At 39.4% G+C, this 19976-nt stretch overlaps 1 protein-coding gene across 2 annotated transcripts in view; it reads right to left on the bottom strand.

Annotated features, from left to right (window-relative positions):
* The window catches only part of UBE2H (ubiquitin conjugating enzyme E2 H), a 105507-nt gene that overhangs the window by 43922 nt on the left and 41609 nt on the right, over nucleotides 1-19976 (bottom strand). For both annotated transcript variants that reach the window (XM_006088362.3, XM_006088361.3), the window contains exons 2-3: nucleotides 741-817; nucleotides 67-141 (exon numbers count right to left, since the gene is read on the bottom strand). In XM_006088362.3, the coding sequence (XP_006088424.1) occupies nucleotides 67-141; nucleotides 741-817 (152 nt within the window). The remainder of the gene's footprint in view (nucleotides 1-66; nucleotides 142-740; nucleotides 818-19976) is intronic.

The following is a 19976-nucleotide window of genomic DNA, read 5'->3' as shown; positions in this document are numbered from 1 at the left end:
GATTTTTTTTTCTTTTTCTCTTTAATATCAAAACTCTTTAAGGAGAGAAACTGGGTAATTACCTACCTATAGATGGAGATTTGAAAGGGTATTTATCAGGAAGATCCACTCTAACTTTCCATACTCCGCCTTCATAAGGTGCTAAAAGAAAAGTAAAAGTGTTACACATTAAAATATCTCTCCAAATTAGAAAATAAACCCAAGTGTAAATTAAACATTAAATCCTAGTCTCTTTTGATAACCTTGCAAATTCCCTTGAGAGTCAGGGACCTCTTATATTTCTATGTTCAGATTAAAGTACTTTTCTTTAAAAATCTACAGTTAGAAAATGAGAAAAGATTCACTTTCTCCCTTCAGGTTACCTGATTCTTTAAAGTATTAAACACTACCCAATTATTTGGTAAGTAATAACCTCTTATCTCAATCCAACCCATGCCCCCTCCCAAACACACATATCATAAACAAAAATAAAACAACAAGACACATTTCCCTAAGCCATCATTATAGTCATCCATACAAAACCCAGAATTCACAGTTCATGTTTAATACTGTCACATACAGATAAGAGAGAAAAGCATATGAAGTAACTATGATAACAGCGAGATTTCCTCTCCGGTTCTAAAGTTCAAAATTTACTTTTCCAAAACCACATATATCACCACCTGTCTTGGATATTTTCATTGTCTATTAAAGAGAATAAAAACTGTAATAGAAGAACACAGACCAATGCATGTACTTACTTCCTTGTGGTCCATAAAACTTCACTACAAATTCATTGAGTCCTCCCAGGATCGTAACCTCATGCTTACTCTCAATGCTAAGGTGGAAGGTAAAGGAAATCACACAGGCTTTATATTATCTAGAAGAACTAAAGATGACATCTTAGTTATGCCATTTTAAGTGTCATCAACATTTATATAAAACTGATGAAATATTTAAGAGATATAATAAATCTGGTAATTTAGAAGGCAATATATACTCTTGTGAAAAGCATATGAATGGGCTTTAGATTCAGAAACTGGAGTGCAAATCCCAGAACTGCCGTTTACTGGGTTTGTGGGCCTGGACAAAATAATGTGAACTCACTCCCAGAGTCTTTGTTCTCTCCTTACAATTCAGGAAAACACCATTTCATAGGATCAAATGGGTTAAATATGTAAAATGCATGAGACGGCTTTTTGTACACTGCACATAAATGAAAAACAGGTACTTAATTTTTCTCCCCTCATACTCTCTCCTTTCTAGCTGATCCCCAATGAGCCTTTAACATAAACCCATTATCCCCTTTAGTCGAATTCAAATACTCAGGGAAAATACCAATTCTCCTAAACTAAAAATGCTATGCTCCCAAAATTATGGATTTACTAAGAAAAGTCCCCACAATTTTCTCCCTGGCTTAGCAAATTGTCAAAATACAGACACAACCTTGCTACAAGTACTGTGCTACCAAATGCAAAAGACCAGCAAAATAAACAATTAATAGTTTAAATCTTGTCTGAAGTGTTTCTTTCACCTACTCTTTCCCTCCCTCCTGAACCTCCATCACCCTTAGACTGGGGGACTCTGGGGCTATAATCACAAAGGATTAACACTTCTGTGTTCTCTTCCTCAAAAACTTACCTTTCCTTGAGATTCTCACCCCTTTCAGGTACTAGGATTCAATTACACAAACCAAACCAATCCATTTCAGTAGAGGAGAGGGCTACTGGTCTAGTATCTGTTTTATGTCTCTGCTCTATGATCTAAATAATAACTCTGATAGGAATTTTAGGTGGTGGTAAGGGCTTTGGGGAACTCACAAAGCCCACTCTAACGTTTATTTAAAAAAAATATTTTTATTGCTTTCAGAGAGGAAAGGAGAGGGAGAGACAGAATCATCAATGATGAATCATCGATTAGCTGCCGCCTGCACGCTCCGATTGAGCCCACAACCCAGGCATGTGCCCTGACCTGCTGATTCACAGGTCGACGCTCAACCACTGAGCCACGTCAGCTGGGGCCACTGTAACATTTAAAAAAATGTATGACAGATTGGTCTCATCTAAATCAGCAGTACAAACTGCATGTAAATGTATGAAAAAGAGAAATAATCCAAAACATTTTTTAAATGATCTCTTAAATAGAGAAAAATTGTATTTTTAAAGGTTTGAAATGAAGTATTGGTCTCTCCAATCCTGTATTGTAGGCCACAGAACAGAGAGACCAGGGTTTTTTTTGGCAAAGTCTTGTTGAAGAGCCTTGAACAATATCCACTACAGACATTAAATAAAATGATTTAGTCTATGCTAAGTTGATCTAACTACTTTAGTAACATGCACACTGAAAGGATTCAAACAGTATCCACAGTGGAAAACTGGCTATGTCTCATGGTCAAGTGACACATACATGTATGCTTTGGAATACTACATTCTTCCTGACCAGTCACCCTCTGACACCTGCAAAATATTCCAAAGCTAATGCTAGTGAAATAAATAGAAGCGTACATGTTTAAATTGTTTTAAAACTTTAAAAAGTACCCTTGTGTTAGTGAAAGAAGTCAAATATAGTTACAATAAATATTAAATAAAGTCATCAAAGAAAACACTTAAAAAAAAAATCTGGGGGGTAAAAAGGCTTGCCCAAGACTGGCACCAAAGCCAGAAACCACAGAGGAAAAGAATAGCAGATGCAAGCACACACACACATTTAAAACTTCTATACTGTAAAAGACAGTTAAATCAAAGGACAAACTAAGAAGAAAAAGAAGTATAGCATATGACCAAAAATTTTATTTTAAAAAAATAAGGAGTTGTTACAAAGCAGTAAGCAAAATTAGAAACACCCCAACAAAGAAAAGGCCAGAATAGCAAAGTTAACAGAAGAAAATTCAAATGAGCAAAATTAAGCTATAAAAAGTTCAACTCAGTTTAGAAATGAGACATCTTTCACTATAAATTGATAAAGATGAAAGCTAGATAAAACCTAATGTTCAGTGGAGTATGAATTAGTATTCCTGAGGACAAATTTAGCACTATATCCCAAAACTTAAAATTAATTTACTCTTTTATTCAAATTTCACTCCTACGAAATTATGCTTCAAAAACAACCAGGCACTGCTGGTGGGAGTATGAAATGGTTTCAATCACTGGATACTTGACGCTGTAAAGCTGCACATATGCACACCCTATGCCCACCAGTGCTTCTCCTGACACATATATATAGATTGGTTCACCACAACATATGCCTAAGGATGTTCATAGCACTATCTGTAATATTCAAAAATTAGGTTACAACCCAAAGGTTCATCAACTATAAAAAGTATAAATTATGGTACATACAGTCACCCAACAGACTATCATATACGCCCCCAAAATGAACTGCCACACATAAACGTATGATATTCGTCTCACAGATATAATAGTGAAAGAAACGATATACCAAGGAGCATACACAGTAAGATTCCATTTACACACATTTCAAACAGGCTAAATGAATCAATGATGTTTAGATAGGATAGTGGTTAGGCTAGTGGAGACTGTGATAATTGGAAAAGAGCTTTGAGCACCCTCAGGGACTTTGAGGGCGCTAGTTACACCTTTATTGTTCCATTTATCATTGAGCTACAAAAATTATTTATGCAGTTTTTGTATATATTTTATTAATAAAAAGTTCTAAAGACAGTGTGCCTGGTACTATGTTTATTAAAATTTTTAAATGGAAATAATCTAAATATTTATCAATAGGATACTGGTTAAATGAATTATAAACCATTTATACAATGGGCTGCTACTAGTGTCTACCTCTACCCACCCAGAGCTCCACTGATGTATGTTTCCACTCAATGTGGGATATCCGAAGCAATCAACTGAATATAGTAGTACAGATAAAGATATCCCAGCCATTAAACGAAACTAAACAAATTTACAAGGATAATGAAAGAATGGAGTAAGTAGAAGAGTAAATGAGTTTAACAAAAAGAAGTTGTAACCTAATTTTATAATATAAAAATCTGTAGAAGAAGAATCTATTGACCAAAACTAATATGCTATGAATGGCACTGATCTCTGGCAATTACTCTTCATTAATCATTTAAAATTATGAATTATCCACATGGATGTCTCTTCTAGAAAATTGAAGATATCTTTTCTATCCTTTACATGATGAATAAATCCAGGTTTCTTCCATTTTGTAGTCTGTTTGGGATACAGTCCATGCTTTTATCCATTTTCCAAAGAAGATTCTTCTTTCCAAATAGTCACTCCAAATCTCTCTTCCATGATTAGAAATCAATGCTCCAAACCCCCTCTTTCCCATAATCCCTGATATAATCCACATGCCAGATACACTGGGTCTGTCTTTACACACTATATTGTTAATCAGGGGTGGGGAACCTTTTTTCTGCCTAGGGCCATTTGGATATTTATAACATCATTCACAGGCCATACAAAATTATCAGGTTAAAAATTAGCTTGCTATATTTGGTCAAACACTTAATTAGCACTTGGAGTGCGGGTGAATTTCCCGCCAAAATATAAGATGGCTCTGTCTTTTGGTTTTGTTCCATCCACCAAAAGGCTGCTGTAAATTAAAGAGTTATTATAGTCCATTTCATATAAAAAGCTAAAAGGAAACTAAGTGAAACCTTAAAAACTTCTACCAAGTTGGTAAAATGAGAAGCTATGTTAAATTTATGCTGCCTTGGAATGGGGTACAGATACTAAGTTAGATGGAAAAAAAATTTAAGTTTAGTTGAATGAAAAATTACATTAAAAATAAGCCATTCCATCATCACAAATGAATGACTTGTCCAAAAAATATATATAAAGTTACTAGACTGCTGTTACCATGTGTATTTATGGTAGAGGCCATGACTTTCTCCTCTCTGCTGCAAGGTCAAGGGTAAGGAAGGCAATGAGAAGGCAGGATACAATGACAAAAGTAATGATCTATTTCTAAGATGTGCTTGTCAGGCTAGCAGACTGGTGAGAACTCACTAGAAGCTTCCTTCATTACTTTCTCAGTTTCAAAGCTTGAAAATATCCTTCAGATATTATTCTGGTAAACGTGTGTTAAACCCATAAAATTACATTTTACTTATCTCTCATCTAAGTTATTTGTGAAATATTGCTTTTTTTGTTAATCCTCACCCAAGGATATTTTTTTTCCACTGATTTTTAGAGACAGAAGGGAGAGGGGGTGGGGGAGAGGGAGGGAGAGAGATAGAAATTAATGTGAGAGAGACACATCAATTAGTTGCCTCCTGCATGCTCCCTGACCAGGGCCAGGAATTGAATCTGCAACCCAGGTACATGCCCTTGACTGGAAATCAAACCCACAACCCTTTCAGTGCACAGGCCGATGCTTTAACCACTGAGAAACACAGGCCAAAGCAACAAAATACTGCTTTTTATTTACTTATCATTTCACTATTAAAAAATAGTATCAGCATTTTTCAGTAGACTAATGATTAACATTCCTAGGAACCCAAGTTCATTTTACTTTTAAAATGCCAGCCACCCACTGCCTTATTTTCCCTGAATGGCATTATGATTATACAATCTAATATTTGAAGGCTAATGCCAAACTGTCAAGAGATAACTGACACTCTTGGCAAAACATGTCTATCAGGATTTTAGAAATGATTTTTATATAGTTCTGGAATTTTCCAGAAAGGGAGCCAAGGTGTAAGCCTGTGTCACAGGACTGGTGTTAACTGATCAAGGACCTAGGATTCAGACAGCATTGTTTCCGAAGTTTACTAATAATGAGTTTATAAAATAAAAGAAGGTGGTCTCTCTGAACTATATCCATACAATTGAGGAACTGGGGTGAAGAAATGTGCTTCTCTGAAGAAGGCAGAAGCAATTTGTACACCACTCTCTGTCTCTGTATGTTCAGACCAGTTTGTTGACAATTCTCCTTGAAATTAATCACATTACAGAAGTTGAAGAAACTCAGCAACCTTCACTACCTTGTTGTCTTGAAAACAGCATGATATATTCGTTAATCTGTTAATGTGCAAAATATCATAAAAACAATACTTTGGGGTTATGTTTATAAAGAATCCTTCTCACCCTACCTGGTTTGGCTCACTGGATAGAGAGTTGGCCTGCGGACTGAAGGGTCCCAGGTTCGATTCTGGTCAAGGGCACATACCCGGGTTTCAGGCTCGATCCCCAGTAGGGGGCGTGCAGGAGGCAGCCGATCAATAATTCTCTCTCATCCTTGATGTTTCTATCTCTCTCCCTCTCCCTTCCTCTCTGAAATCAATAAAATTATATATATATTTTAAAAATCCTTCTCTTTTAGAGTTATAAATGGAAATATTTACAAATACATTATGTCTTGGATTTGCTTCAAAATAAGCCAATCTAGTGCCACTGGTGTGGCTCAGTGGTTGAGTGTTGACCTGTGAACCAGGAGGTCACGGTTTGATTCCCGATCAGGGCACATGCCCAGGTTGTAGGCTCAATCTTCATTACTGGGCATGCAGGAGGCAGCCAATCAATGATTCTCTTTCATCATTGATGTTTCTATCTTTCCCTCTCCCTTCCTCTCTGAAATCAATAAAAAACATTAAAAAAAAAAAAAAAAGCCAGTATGGCCCGGCCAGTGTGGTTCAGTGGATTGAGCATCATCCCATGAAACAAGAGGTAGTCTGTTTGATTCCCAATTGAGGCACATTGCCTGGGTTGCAGGCTGGATCCCCAACAGGAGGAGACAGCCAATTGATGATGTTTCTCTCTCCTTGAGTTTCTATCTCTCTATCCCTCTCTGTAAAAAAAAAAAAAAAAAAAAATCAATAAAAACATTATTAAAACCAAAAAAAAAACCAGTGTGGATAGAGTCAAGAGAGAAAGGTTTAGAAGAAATGGTATTGCCCTGAGTTGATAATTACTTAATCTGAGTAATGGGTACATGGGGGTTCATTCTATTGTTCTATTTTTTTTTTAAATATATTTTATTGATTTTTTACAGAGAGGAAGGGAGAGAGATAGAGAGTTAGAAACATCGATGAGAGAGAAACATCGATCAGCTGCCTCCTGCACACCTCCCACTGGGGATGTGCCCGCAACCCAGGTACATGCCCTTGACCGGAATCGAACCCGGGACCCTTCAGTCCGCAGGCCGACGCTCTATCCACTGAGCCAAACCGGTTCCGGCTGTTCTATTTTTATTTATGTTTGAAATATTCCATAATAAAAGTTCTAAAAAAATTAATGTAGTCAATATCATTAAATATTAAAGTATTTAACAAGCATAAACAATTTAGAAGAACTTAGCTACTATAGCTCTCTTGAAAGCTCATGAAATGATCCAACGTTTTCCTAAGATCCAATACATAGTCTGAGGAAGAAAAAAATAGCAAGTATATAAGAAAACAAAGACTTTATATTGAAAGATAAGACTAGTCTGGGGGGTGGGCAAAATGGGTGAAGAGAGTCAAAAGGTACAAACTTCCAGTTCTAAAATAAGTCATGTGGATGTAATGTACAGCTTGGCTATAATAGTAAATACTGTATTGCATAATTGAAAGTTGTTAAGAGTAGATCTTAAAAGTTCTCATCACGAAAAATTCTGTAACTATGTTATGATAGATGTTAAAACTAGACTTATTGTGATCATTTCACAATATATATAAATACTGTATCATTGTGTTACATACCTGAAACTAATATAATGTTGTACATCAATTTAAAAAAATAAAATAGAATACTTTGCCAAGATAGTAAATCAATAGCTGATATTCTAGAAAAGTAAAATTTCAGTGCCTCCAAAAGGATGTCTAAGAAAAATCCAACCACACTGAGGGAAGATGAACATGGCTTTTGAATATCTATGACAAACAGCCTCTGGGCAAAATAATAAAAGATGAATGTGCCTTTGTTTAAATTGTAAGGAAAAATAGTCATGTACAATAAGCAAAGGCTCCTGGTTGAGAGGCAGTTTAATTTTTTTTTTGAAGTTTTTTAAAGGTTAGTGTTGGTCATATTAGGAAGACAGGGAATTCCATTCAAAGGAGAAATAAAAGCTACTGAGAAAATAGACATGGGGAAAAGAATAAAAGACAGAAAGAGGGAGGGAAAAGGCTTCTACCAGTGATGAAATACATACATATAAAGAATAAGAATAAGAATAAGAATAAGAATAAGAATAAGAATAAGGGCATCTTTTTATTCATTTATCTTGATCTGGGAGAGAAGCAATGATATAACATGAAGAGCAATTAACAAAACAACACCTGTGTCATAAGCTCACGCAGTTTTAGTCCCTGCATCCTTCCCCCCAAAATATTTTAAGCTTTCTACAAAAATAGATACCTGTTATGCTGACTTAGCATCTATTCAATCCACAAAGGTCACAGACTCTATTTCTATTAAAGTTGGTTTACTAAATATTCTACACATAAGTGCCTTAAGGAAAACAAAAGCTCCTCTTACAACACAACCTGCCTTCAAGAAGCTTAAAATTTATCAAGGGAAGATGAGATCTGTCCACTAAGGAGTAAATGCTAAAAAAGAGTTTGCATAAAATGCTACTAGAGTTTAGAGTAGAAAGAGATTTCTTACAGCTTACAGGCAAAGACAGCAATGGTTTGCCAAGGAAGCCAAGGATTTACACAGGCCTTAAAACCAGTGTGTGATTTGGACATGCAGAGGAGAGGGAAAGGCATTTAAAGCAAAGACAGAAAAGGCACAGAATAGGTCCAGAGAACAGGGACCACTGCATTTTTATTTTGATGAGTGGACCATGGGGAGAATTAGAAAGTAGGTCAAGACCAGATTATAAAGGGCCCCAAACAGATTTTATCAGGCAAACAGGGAGACAGTTGTTACTGCGCACATAACTGTGCTTTACAGAGATCACTGAGCTATATGTGCAAGACTGGCTGAAGGTGTGATCAACAGAATTAAAGCAAACAAGCAGAAGAGAAATGTTTAAGGTCTCAACTAAAGTAACAGCTGTGGGAATGATTGGAGAAGATGAAAAGAAGACTCCATAGGCTCTGCAACTGACTAGACATGGGACAGCCACGAGAAAATCCAGTGTTGCTAGAATGTCTCATTTTCATGAGGAACCAAGAAACTAGAGTTCTATGTCAATCTCCTAATTTCAAAATTAAACAAAGTACATGTGCTCCAATGTGAAGTTTCTGGGATCACCCTATGTATAACAGCGCACAGCTGCATTCCCACCATCTAATATACTATAGTCTACAGGATTGTCTGGTTTGTGTACTGCTACATTCCTAGAGCCTAAAAGAGTTCTGGCACATTGGAGGCACACAAATTAATATTTATAAAATGAACACATGAATGAAGATGCAAGACAGCCACAATCTGAAGCTGCCAGTTTGAGATCTAAGAATAGTTTTAGCCTTGTCAGACAGGTGAAATGATACTATTAACAACAAAGTGGAACACAGGACAGAAGGAACAAGTTTTTTATGCAGGATGCTAAATTCAGTTTTGAACACATTAAAATTTAAAGTAAAATGTATAAACCAAGTGGCAATATGATAAGCAGACAGAAAACTCATGATTTAAAAGGAGTCACCTTGTAAACCACTAACTCTGAGCCTGTTTCCTAACCTCTAAAAAAGGTGAGGAAGATGAAATAAAAGATCTACAAAGGTACCTGACCCTACATCTGACACAATAGGAATTTTTTTAATGTAAAAGAAGTACACAAAACTCTGACTAAATTAATTCCCATATGATATTGTAAAAACTTTGAGTGTTGCTTAGGAAGTTTTAATCATATGGGAATTAATTTGTATTTTGCCAGAAAAAAGAAAAAAAAAAAGAAGAGGGTAACCCTGGCTAATGTGGCTCAGTTGGTTGGAGCATCCTCCCATACACCAAAAGGTTTCAGGTTCAATTTCTGGTCAGGGCACATACCTAGATTGAGAGTTCAGTCACTGGGGTGCATATGAGAGGCAACCAATCAATGTTCTCTCTCTCTCTCTTCCTTTCTTTAAAATCAATAAAAATATATCCTTGGGTGAGGATTAAAAAAAACATTCTAAGAAAGACATCCTCCAATAAACAAAATACATAAAGTAGGTAAGTTTTAGTTGTTCGTTTGTGGATTTACAACTTAGTTAGCTGAAGTTGCCAAACCTCTGGGGGAGGTTTCATATTTAAAAAGAGCCATTTCAAAATAAGTATGTATTATCCAGAAGTAAAGCAAAAAATTTTGACAATTTACTATGATATATAAACACTTAAAGGCTCATTATCTAAGGGGTAAAAAGTAGTACATATTTTAATATTTTTATATAGATAAGTCACAAAATTTAGTTATACAAAAAGCATGTTCATTACCACCCAGGAACCCAAAAATCACACTACCTTAGAAAAACAGTTTTTTCCCCGCTCAAGTGTTATGCTTTCATTTAAAGCTTCCATGTCAGAAACAAAATAAACACTGGCAGGTTCCAAGTAAATGTTTTTTAAAATGAGAAAATCGAAGAAACCAAGATGGCGGCATAGGTAAACACCGGAGTTTGCTGCCTCGAACAACCACTTCAAAAATACAACTAAAAGACAGAACGGACATCATCCAGAACCACAGGAAGGCTGGCTGAGTGGAAGTTCTACAACTAGGAGGAAAGAGAAAAGCATACCGAGGCTCAGAGGAGGCGCAGTGCTGAAGTAAAATACTAAGGTGCGGAGTGCATGCGGAGCGGGCTGGAGGCTGAGGGCGCGGTTGTCGTTTTCAATCGGGAGGGAGTCTCAGGCTCTGAGCTCCAGTTCCGGGCGAGTCTCTAAGGACCCAGACTCATACGGGAGAAGCGGGACTGTCTGGCATCGGTCAGAACCCTAGGGCAGCTTCTCTCCAAGGGGCTTGCAGCGATTACTGGGACACTAAGAAGCAGAGCCACTGAGGGCAAGACTGAGAGCAGCCATAATTGCTAACCCCGCCCTGTTGATCCCATTGGACCCACCCCGCCCAAGCCCTGCAGGGAGGCTTTTGCTGGATAGCCTCAGGAAAGGCTAGATTAGCACCTCCCTAGAGATCCAGGAGCCAGGAAGCCCAGAGGTCAGAGTGGGACCATCCAGTTTGCAGCTCCGTGGAACCATAAAGGACACACTCAGGGGGCAGACTTAGTGAGCACCAAAGCCCCATCGAAGCAAGTCTAGCCCCAGAGGGGTCTCTCCAGCACAAAATTTCTCCCACTGCAGACACAGCTGATTCTCACAGCCAATTGGCCTGGAGGTCAATTCCTCACAGTGATAACTACAACAATCAAGGCTTAATTACAACAAGACTGTGCACAAAGCCCACAAGGGGGTGCACCAAGAGTGTCTACCTCAGGTTATTGGGACACTTAGCACAGAAAGGCACTCTATAGTCCAGCCCTCCAACGGTCTGAGGGACAGTGAACTGGTCCCCTGTTTAAAAAGTTTGAGGACCCCTGTTTAAGTCAACACATCCCAAAGTCATGGAAATACTTAAAGACCCAGGTCCACAACCCAGGCCATGGCTCTTCTTCCTTTCTTTCTCTGTACTATGAGCTTGTATCTCTAGAGATCCATGATTCCCCATCATAATTTTATGACTTCAATAATCTCAAGGAAAATTTCTTATATAATTTTTTAAAAATATATTTTATTGATTTTTTTACAGAGAAGAAGGGAGAGGGATAGGGAGTTAGAAACATCAATGAGAGAGAAACATCGATCAGCTGCCTCCTGCACACCCCCTACTAGGGATGTGCCCGCAACCAAGGTACATGCCCTTGACCGGAATCAAACCTGGGACCTTTGAGTCCACAGGCCGACACTCTATCCACTGAGCCAAACCGGTTAGGGCCTTTATATAATTTTTTTATTGATTTCAGAGGAAGGGAGAGGGAGAGAGAGAAACATCAATGATGAGAAAAAATCATTGATCAGCTGCCTCCTACATGCCCCGCACTGGGGATTGAGCCTGCAACTCGGGCATGTGCCCATGACCAGAATCAAACCCTGGACCCTTCAGTCCGCAGGCTGACACTCTATCCACTGAGCAAAACCGGCCAGGGCTCAAGAAAAATTTCTTAAAGCAAGCTCTTTCAAATTCAAATATACTGCCTGTAAACTCAAAGATAAGGGGGAAAAATAACATACTGCACATACAAACAATGACTTTACCCTTACAAATCATTGCTCTCAAGCTCTGGTCACAGCGCCTCATTACCTAGTGCTTGTCCAGAACATTAATGACCGACGCCTGATTTTGGTACTGTTCCCTTTACTACTCCACATGCATAAACATAGAAAGTGTCGAATATTAATAACTTTGATTTCATAAAAATTATAAGGGAAAAGAAAGCAGCACAGACTCAGGCTTTTTAAAGCAGTAACTGTGCAAAGAAATACGTAAAGGTTCAAGATCACTGTCAAGATTTTATACTGAAAAAAGGCGAACTATGGATGAATACATTGGATAAAATGCTAAATTGCTGTCTACCATAGAGAGAACTCTGCACTCCAAAACAAATGAATTTGCCTTCATTCTATTGAGCCTAGTTTCTATTATCCATTTGGAAGACTTATGAGAGGCAGAAACAATTATAAAAAGTACAGAAAAAGAAAAGGATGAAAAGGTAATCTAAAGTGACATGGAAAAGAGCAGTGTCTTCTTGTTTGAAATTCTGCTAAAAAATTATCTGATGCCCTGACCGGTTTGGCTCAGTGGATAGAGCATCGGCCGGCGGACCGAAAGGTCCCGGGTTCGATTCCAGTCAAGGGCATGTACCTTGGTTGCGGGCATATCCCCAGTGGGGTGTGTGCAGGAGGCAGCTGATCGATGTTCCTCTCTCATCGATGTTTCTAACTCTCTATCCCTCTCTTTTCCTCGCTGTAAAAAATCAATAAAATATATTTTTAAAAAAAAAATAAATTATTCGAGCCAACTATACTTTAATAAAAATATGAGTAAAATTATGTATTTAAAAAACTATATGAAAAGGTACTTATTAGGCAAATATCCTATTTGATATGTTCAAGTAGCTATTATAAAATACCTATATTTGTTATCTTTATAAATAATTAGAATGAAAGAACTAGGATAAAAACATTCAACAAAAACTGGAATGTTGCTTTTTTTTTTTAAGTCCACAGTGAAAATAAGCCAAAGAAATAAAAATTTTAAATGGTAAAAAGTTGCTTTTAAAGAAAACACCCTATTATAAGAAAACTAAGAGGCCCGGTGCACGAAATTCATGCACTTGGGGGGTAGGGGATGGGGGGGGCGGGTCTCCTCAGTCCGGCCTGCACCCTCTTGCAGTCTGGGAGCCCTCGGGGGGGTGTCTGACTGCTGCGGAGGCGGGAGAGGCTCCCGCCACCGCTGCTGCACTTGCCAGCTGTGAGCCCAGCTTCTGGCTAATCAGTGCTCCCCCTGTGGGAGCACACTGACCACCAGGGGCAGCTCCTGCATTGAGTGTTTGCCCTCTGGTGGTCAATGTGCCTCATAGTGACCGGTCTTTCTGCTACTCAGTCAATTTGCATATTAGCCTTTTATTATATAGGATAACCCTATAATATTATTAAATAAGCAAAAGACCCTAGAGCAGTGGTTCTCAACCTTCCTAATGCCGCAACCCTTTAATACAGTTCCTCATGTTGTGGTGACCTCCAATTTCATTGTTACAAATTGAACATAATTAAAGCATGGTGATTAATCACAAAACAATATGCAATTATATATGTGTTTTCCGATGGTCTTAGGCGACCCCTGTGAAAGGGTCATTCGACCCCCAAAGGGGTCGCGATCCACAGGTTGAGAACCACTGCCCTAGAGAGTCAAGAGATGTGAGGTGAAAGGGGACTACAAACTAGGTGTGCAATGTGACACAGGATGAAGAGTGGTTGGAGCTATTTTAAGCATCACACAAGTAACAGTGATAGAGCTGAGGAAGTTTTCCAGTTGTGCTAGTAAGACTGCTAGCTCAAGACCAATAGAAATGATTACCACATAGTAAGAAATGGGTTGTCAGGTATAATTAGATATGGAAGTGATAAATAATATGGAAGTTAGCCTAATAATTTAAACAGAAGTCTGAGATTTAAATATGTATAAACAGCAGGAGAATAAAGATCGTATTGTTATGCAGTACAGGAAGGAAATAAAAAATCAAGTTCTCACAAGGGGTGCTTCCTGAATAATTAAACAATGTGAAAAAAAATCAAAGTTATTTAGCAAAACAAGAGAAAACAAACCTGACACGTACACAGTGGGTGTATATATAGTAAGAAAATTTGGCATTGGAAAGGTGACAAAACTATAAGGTTTCCCCTTCTCATGTTTGTACCATGGGGACAAGTAGGACTGATAGGCTCAGGTGCCACTGAGACAAACAGTTCTCTGGTACCAAAATCAGAGGGCAGAGCACAGTTCTGAGAACACCTTTCAACACAACTAAATAATCTCATCTAGTGAAGTATTGAGTTTTAGGCTTTAAACTGTGAATGGGGGATAAAGCAGCTTTTCCGCCCCCTAACCCTCTAGTCCCCCTGCCCAGACACTACAGTGTTGCCTAAATACTACCATTGTTTGTATTTTATACAGAAATGTTTATACATAAATACACATAAATTCACATCACCACAGAAACACAGATGTAAACTAGTCTGTAAACACCTTTCTCCAGGTAGTATTTGGAGGATATCTTTCTGTATCAATACTTATAGATCTAAGTCACATCCCCCCCTTTTTTAAAAATATATTTTATTGATTTTTTTACAGAGAGGAAGGAGAGGGATAGAGAGTTAGAAACATCGATGAGAGAGAAACATCGATTAGCTGCCTCCTGCACAGCCCCTACTGGAGATGTGCCCGCAACCAAGGTACATGCCCTTGACTGGAATCGAACCCGGGACCTCTGAGTCCACAGGCTGACGCTCTATCCACTGAGCCAAACCGGTTAGGGCCACATCCCCTTTTTAATGTCTACGTAATATCAATTTTAACTAAGCATCCATTAGTGAACAGGTAGGTTGTTGTCAGTTTTTTGCCATTACAATGTTATAATGAACAACCCAATACATATTTCTTGCCATACTTTTTCAATTTTCTGTTTGCAATTTCTGAAAGAACTTTAGAGTCAAAGGGATATATACCAAATTTTGATAGTGCCTAAATGTCCTTCAAAAGATTGTATTCAGTTACTTTTTAACCACCATCATATCAGTCAATGGGTTTTCCTCACTCTCTCTCTAATACTGGTATTAAAGCTTTTAAAGTGAAATAAAGTTCATCATTAAACACTAGCCCAATTGCCACCTGTACCTCAAACTGCCGTCTCTTGTTCTCTCATGCTGTTCACCAATTCAACTGCAGCCCTAGCTGGGTCATCCAAGGGAAAAGGATGCACTCTGTTGACCCTCTCTCCTTTTTGTCTCTCTAACACAGCACCTGCATGAGAAGGTGACCCTTCAGGATTTATGAACAAAAATGCACTAGATATGCAGCACCTTCCATTAACTATCTCAAAGACAATCAAATCTCAACATTTCTTGGGTAGACCTAATATTTTAAATAGCTCCTTATACCAAACTACTTTTGTTATTACAGTATACAAAATAGTAAGTTTTCACAGATTTGAATCTGTCAACAACAGATATTCAACATTTTAAGAACTATATGTTAGTCTCCAATTTACTGAAAGTTAAAAGCCATAGTTTACCCCTGACTACTTAAAACAAGAGGATCTTATAGAAAAAATTCAAACATATTAAAATGGTATTTACCGTCCATATAACTAAATAACATTCTTATATATTATTTGATTTTCTAGTTACAAATATTATCAAATAACTTTTTCATTATGGAAGTCAGGATTTTCACCTTACCCCCACTTTCCCTCTCCCTAACCATGGAATATAGTTATATCACCACTGTTGGTCAAATTGATATTCAGAGATTATGATATCAATGACCATGTAAACATTATTCACTGCCGAGCCATATATTATTATACTAGAGGCCCGGTGCACAAAATTCGTGCACTGGGGGAGAGGGGTGTCCCTCAGCCCAGCCTGAGCCCTCTCACAGTTCTGGAGCCCTCAGGGGATGTCCGACTGATAGCTTAGTGCTGCCGCAGAGGCAGGAGAGGGCCCCGCCACAGCTGCAGTGCTCACCAGCCATGAGCCCGGCTTCTGGCTGAGCGGCACTATGGGAGCGCACTGACCACCAGGGGGCAGCTCCTGTGTTGCACATCTGCCCCCATGGTGGTCAGTGCATGTCATCGTGATTGGTCATTCTGCTCTTCAGTCAATTTGCATATTAGCCTTTTATTATATAGTCTAGAGGCCCAGTGCACAAAAATTTGGAGGATGTCCACCCCAGTGGGGACCCTCACCCCATGGAGGTTTGGCCAGCCTGGATGAGGGGCTGATGGCTGTTTTCAGGCTGGCCACACCCCCTTTAGGGTGGGGAGGGTCCCCACTGGGGTGCCTAGCCAGTCTGGGTGAGGGGTTTGAGGGCCGTTTTCAGGCTGGACAAGCACCCTGGTGATGTAAGCTCCCAGCCTCTCCTTTTTTTCTTTTATTCTGGGATTTACCTTCTATAATTGAAACTTTGTTGCCTTCAGCGGAGGCCTGTGGAAAGCTTGGCTTCCTCCATCGCCAGGGGCAACCCACTCCTGCTCGCTCCAGCTCCGTGGCCACGGCTGGCTGAAAGCAGGTATCTGGGGTTTGTTTACCTTCTATAATTGAAACTTTGTTGCTTTCAATGGAGCTCAGAACTGGGCCGCAGCAGGCGGGGAACCTTGGCTTCCTCCATCACTGGAGCAAGCAAGCGTCCTGCTCGCTCCAGCTCCGTGGCTGCCGGCCGCCATCTTGGTTGGGTTAATTTGCATATAGTCGCTCTGATTGGCTGGTGGGCGTGGCAAAAGTACGGTCAATTTGCATGTTTGTCTTTTATTAGTATAGGATGATTAAATTTTTTCTTTTTCTAAGGAAATAATCACTGCCTTAAAAAAACTAAGCAAACAAGAAACCAATGTATCTATCATTAATCTGTCCCTTAACTCTGATAGAACTGTCTCAACATGCTTAAACATGTCAAGATGAATATTTGAATGTTTTCTCTCACAAATATATCTTTCTTACTCTTGGGCTTGATCAGGTAGCATGCATTCCCTAAGCACATGCTGGCTAGATGGCAAAGGAAAGTGACTCATGAATATGCTAGTTGACAAAAGGAAACCAGACAGGGATCAATACCTGACTGCAATCTGCCCATGACTAATCCACAATTTTTCTGTTAAAAGGAACCACTAACTAACAGCACTTTAAAATATATAGAAAATATTAAACATCAGCATTATCTACACGGCAAAATCCAGGACTGAAGAGTCACATTGAGGAGATTGAGAGAAGACAGCAAATAAGTCCTAATACCCAACTAACCTTCCTGCCACTCATTTTCACAAAATCACCAGATTACAAAGCTCCCCCAATGCCAAAGAAAGAGGGCTCTTTTCAATAGAGATTCTGTAATATAATAAGGTCAGAATTCTAGTGGTTACAGAGTGGGCTCATTCATTAGATTTAATCTCAGCTTCATCATTTACTTGCCGTAATAGTCTTGGGCAGGTCACTTAACCTCTGTGTATCTTGGTTTTCCTTAGTGTAAAAAGGAAGTACAATGGGGCCTTGACTTACGAGTTTAATTTGTTCCGTGACAGAGCTCGTAACTCAAATTACTCGTATGTCAAATCTTAAAGTGAACGAGTGAGACACATGATGCTGGGCTGATGTTGTGGCGTTCACTGTGACATTCGCTGCGCCAACTAGCAGTGGGGTATCTGAAGCTGGCTCATAACCCAAATTTTAGCTCGCAACTCAAAGCAAAAAATCGGCCGAGAGACGGCTCGTATCTCGAAAAACTCGTTAGTCGGGACATTCGTAAGTCAAGGCCCCACTGTAATAGTAAATATATCACAGGATTAAGAAAGGCTCAGTATCTGCTATTATTAATATACCAAAATCAGTATCCTACGATTTAACAGGGTACATGTTAGTTTAGTCTACCTTAGTTAATAACCTACAAAATTGAAATTACATCTCTTCAATCTTGAGAAGAATTAAGTACATGTGATTTTTTATCTTTAAGTAGAGGCCCGGTGCACGAAAAATTCATGCACTGGGGGGGGGGGGGGGGGGGCGTCCTCAGCTTGGCCTGCCCCCTCTCACAGTCTGGGAGCCCTCAGGGGATGTCCTACCAACTGTGGGGAGCGACCGGCCAATCAGGGGAAGGCGACGCCCCCATCATGCCTCTGCTGCTGCCACTGCCGGCCGCCGCAGCTGCCTGAGCCTCAGCTCTCGCTCAGTCATCGTGACTTGCCTGAGCTTTGGGCCAGCCCTCGCAGCGGCAGCCACTATCTGCGGCTTGCCTGAGCCTCAGGCAGCCACTGCAGCTTTTACCAGAAGGATGTCCGGAAGGATGTCGGCTCTAATTAGCATATTACCCTTTTATTAGTATAGATATGCTCAGTCTTATGCTGATGTTAGCAATTGCTAATGAGGGGATTATTAACCTATAACTTGTTCCAAAGCTGGCATTTAGCCCAACTTCTATGCTGGTACAGCCCCTTCCCAATTCTTTAAATTATTACTTCCCCTTTTTAGTCACAAATATTAACTACAGCTAGCCCTTTTGGCATTTACAATGTGCTGGGCGCTACTCTAAGCCTTTTTACTAACTCATAACCCTCACAAGAGCCCAAGGAGACAAGTTATTATTACAAAGACAGGCTAAGTAATCCGACCAGGCCCACACAGCCTGTAAGTTGTGGAGCTAGGGTTGGAACATAGGCAGTCTAGTTCAAGCATGTGCTCTTATTACCCACGCTACACTCTGTATCAGTAGTGGGGAAAGTCTGGCCCAGGGACCACTTATGGTGCTGTGAAATCATTTGATTTGGCCCTGCCAAGGCATTAGGAATGAGTTAATTAAATGATTGACCAAATAAAAAAGGCTAATTTTTAAGCTGATAATTTTGTATGGCCCCCAAATGATGTTATAAATACCCAAATAGCCCTTGGCAGACAACGTTTCCCCATTCCTGCTTCTAGATCACAGAGCTGTTGGAGAGGTGTGTAGCATAATCAAACTTGTCCTGAAGATTAACCCCAGAGAGACTGCAGAGGATGGCAGGGAGACAATGGTGGGACAAAGGCCAGAACAAGGACAGGGAAGAGGTGAAGGCAGCAGAGGCTGGAGAAGAAGCTACATTTCAATGAGATTTCTAAGAACTGAAAGAACTTCATGACTAATTGTATGTGAGGGAGAGAGAGAACTCAAGAATATCTGATGTTTCTGACCTGGTAGATGACATTGTTCCCACAAAAGGAAAAGGGAAGGCAGGAAGAGCAGCAGGTTGGCAGTGGGGTAGATAAGAAGAATTTGGGACATTAAAATGTACGATAATAAGACAACATTAAGTAATATTCCCTCATGTTTTATCTACTCTAAAAAGATTCTAAGTAATGATGAATTAATGAATGAAATACAACTTCAAGTTCTTACTAGTCTAAGGGATTATTAAATAAACAACTTACAGGCCCCCCAATAAAACCCTTGTTCCACTGATGAGAGTTAAGGAGGATCTATAGAATGGTGGAAGGCTCTGGATTCAGCAAAACTGGGTTTGAGGCCCAGTTCCACCACTTCCTAAATAAGTAGCCTAGGACCTAGCTATTCAAGGTGGTGAACAGAAAATGGCCCCATTCCAGACTAATTAGGATCCCCCAGTGACTAACATGCACATTAAAGTTTTTGTGTGTTTTTTTAAATATACTTTTTATTGATTTCAAAGAGAAAGGGAGGGAGCAAGAGATAGAAACATCAGTGATGAGAGATAAATCATTGATTGGCTGCTTCCTGCACGCCCCTACTGGGGATCAAGCCCGAACTCGGGCATGTGCCCGGACCGGGAATCAAACGGTGACCTCCTGGTTCATAGGTCAATGCCCAACCACTAAGCCACACCCGCCGGGCCA

Source organism: Myotis lucifugus, unplaced genomic scaffold (genome assembly GCF_000147115.1).
Source record: "Myotis lucifugus unplaced genomic scaffold, Myoluc2.0 scaffold_46, whole genome shotgun sequence".
Taxonomy (NCBI): Eukaryota; Metazoa; Chordata; class Mammalia; order Chiroptera; family Vespertilionidae; genus Myotis; species Myotis lucifugus.
The sequence above is the reverse complement of the archived record's forward strand: the minus strand, read 5'-3'. Positions and strand labels throughout refer to the sequence as shown.